Genomic DNA, 2,586 nt, shown 5'->3' on the forward strand with positions numbered 1-2,586 from the left:
GCCCCCGGGGGAGCCGCGCCACGACCCCCTTCTCCCCATGGACAGCTACCAGCCTTGGGCCATCACGAACGGGTGGAATGGGCAAGTGTACTGCCCCAAGGAGCAGAGCCAGCCCCCTCCCCTCTGGAAATCCACCCTCCCGGGTAATACACCTGCATGGCTCTCCCTGTCCCTTCTTTTCATCCTGCCCCGCTCGACTCTCCCGGGTATCCGGGATAATCCCCCGGGGCCGACCCTTCGCCATCCCGCCCGCTCTCCCCGGTCCCATCCCGCCCCGGTCCACACATGCCCCAGCGCCGCTGGAACGGCACCGGTGCCGCCCCCTGCCCCCCGCCGGCGCACGGCACATCCCGCCTCGCCTGGCCGGCCCCGGCGCCGGCCCCGGGAGAGGAAACAGCTGAAACGGGCCGCGGGAAGGTCTGTGGTATTATTTTCCATAGACCATGAAGCACGCAAGCTGGGTAAATCCCTGCAACCCCTCTCGATCCTTCCCAGAGTCCCTGGCCGGGCTACATGGGGATTATTATTATTTGTCTGTCTGACAGAAGTGAGCCTTTCCCTGCCTAAAAGCTGTCTGAGGCGGCCAGGAAAGAGGAATCCCCAGTGCTGAGCCGGGCTTTAGTAGCTAAACCAGAGTGGGGCAGGAGGAGTGGGCTCGCACCCTAACCCTTGTACCACTTGAAGATGTCCTAACTGGTTCGAGCGAATTTCTAACACTTCCCTGCATGGTTTTTCTGTTCCAGACGTCGTTTCTCATCCCTCGGATGCGAACTCGTACAGACGTGGAAGAAAGAAAAGAGTTCCTTACACAAAGGTCCAGTTAAAAGAACTCGAAAGGGAATATGCTACAAATAAATTCATAACCAAAGACAAGCGGAGGAGGATATCGGCGACTACAAATCTATCAGAGAGACAGGTCACAATCTGGTTCCAAAACAGAAGGGTCAAAGAGAAAAAAGTGATCAACAAATTGAAGACTACCAGTTAATGGATTAAAAATGGAGAAGCAGCAATTCAAGAGTTTCAGAACTTTTTGTGTGTGTGTGTTCAGATTAAAGTAATTATTAATAATAATTAAAAAGCGAAAAGACAATGAACCTCTTCTTTCAGAACAAGAGATCTGTATCTTTGGAATTATAGCCTTTCTTTCTTTTTCTTCTTCCTTTTTTTTTTTTTTTTTTTTTTTTAATATTGCTGTAGCAAAATGGTGAAAACTGACAGTTCTGAAATCCCAAACAGCCAGCCAGTATCACTGACAGACTGTAAAGCCCACACGGCCAGCTCGGAGAGATACACTTTCAATTAAGACACGGTTTTCTGAGAAACTTGTAAATACTTCCACGACCTTACTATTTGAAAGAAGACTTCGTGGCCACGATGCAAGAGCTGGTTAACGTGAGGAGGTCGATGTGGACACATGATCTGGTTTTCTTCCATTGCAATCCAAACTGTATGTTGAATGACTGCTCAGGTAAACCATAGTGAAAAAATTACAATTACTGTATGTTTTTAAGCAATGCATTTGTTGTGAAAAAGTAATAATAAACCTCGAAGGTACTGAATAAGGATTTCAGAGACATCAGTAATGAAGGAAAGCTCTGTGGAGGATCTATCTTGATAGTAAATTTAAACATTGCAAATTAGTGAGGATAGAAAGGAAAATATTTGCTTGGAGATGTCTTTCGGTTTTATTTTTTATTTTCCACAGATGAATTCTTGTCATCTAAACTGGGGTTTTTTGTTTGTTTACGGATTTTAATTTTATTTTTTCTCCTACAGACCATAAAATAGATACATTTTAAAGGACTCTGCCTATTTTAAACCTGAAACAATCTTCAAGAATTAATATTCTAGGTCCTCAGAAATTTTTAATATTTGAACATTGGCATTTCTTTACAGTAGAAAAAAAAAATGTCCTGGGAAAAAATACCCAAGAACTTTGAACTGAAATACATTTTTTTCCCAGAAGTATTTTGATTTATGTAATCTATATTTGATCTATAAGTAATTAGTCGTTTCTCCTTGTTTATTGTCTGTTATGAGGCCGCAGTAGAATGTTTAGGGATTCTTTTTACAGCACCTTTTAATCCAATCAGTTATTTCAACCAGCACATTATTTTGTTTTTATTCACTATAAGAAGCTATCTTGTAAATAAAAAAAAATCAGCGCACTGTGAAAATGTACTTATGCACCCTTTTTTTTATATATTTCTACTGAAAAAATGAAAACCCAAGACGTGTAGAAGTATAGTAGTATTAATACTGTTAATAAAATAGTCACTGTAATAAAATCTGAAAGAAATACTCTTTACTTTTTCCATTTCTACGTGCATTTCATGGAAAAATATAATGTATCAGTCTTATAATTGTAATACTGTTGTCTTTCAGTATGTAGCTTGTGTATATATGGTGGATTTTGTTTTATTTTTCTTGGCGGTGTTTATCTGCGGGCAGGCACGCCTGATAACCAGCGTTCCTAAACTATAAATGTTTCGGTAATGTTAAACAGTGGTTTTGCAGCCGCACTGGGGGCCGGGGGGTGGAAGAGCAGGATGATACGAGCGCAGCGCTACAGCCCTCGCCGGG

General features: G+C 42.7%; 1 protein-coding gene across 1 annotated transcript; it reads left to right on the top strand.

The window, feature by feature from the left end:
• Window positions 1–9: 9 nt before the first annotated feature.
• Window positions 10–2,268, top strand: HOXA13 (homeobox A13). Its single transcript, XM_008632025.2, has 2 exons — window positions 10–143; window positions 744–2,268. Exons 1-2 carry the CDS (start codon window positions 38–40, stop codon window positions 986–988), a joined length of 351 nt encoding a protein of 116 aa, XP_008630247.1. The 5' UTR covers window positions 10–37; the 3' UTR covers window positions 989–2,268.
• Window positions 2,269–2,586: the final 318 nt, after the last annotated feature.

The sequence above is a fragment of the Corvus brachyrhynchos genome, unplaced genomic scaffold (genome assembly GCF_000691975.1).
Source record: "Corvus brachyrhynchos isolate BGI_N302 unplaced genomic scaffold, ASM69197v1 scaffold53, whole genome shotgun sequence".
Classification (NCBI taxonomy): domain Eukaryota; kingdom Metazoa; phylum Chordata; class Aves; order Passeriformes; family Corvidae; genus Corvus; species Corvus brachyrhynchos.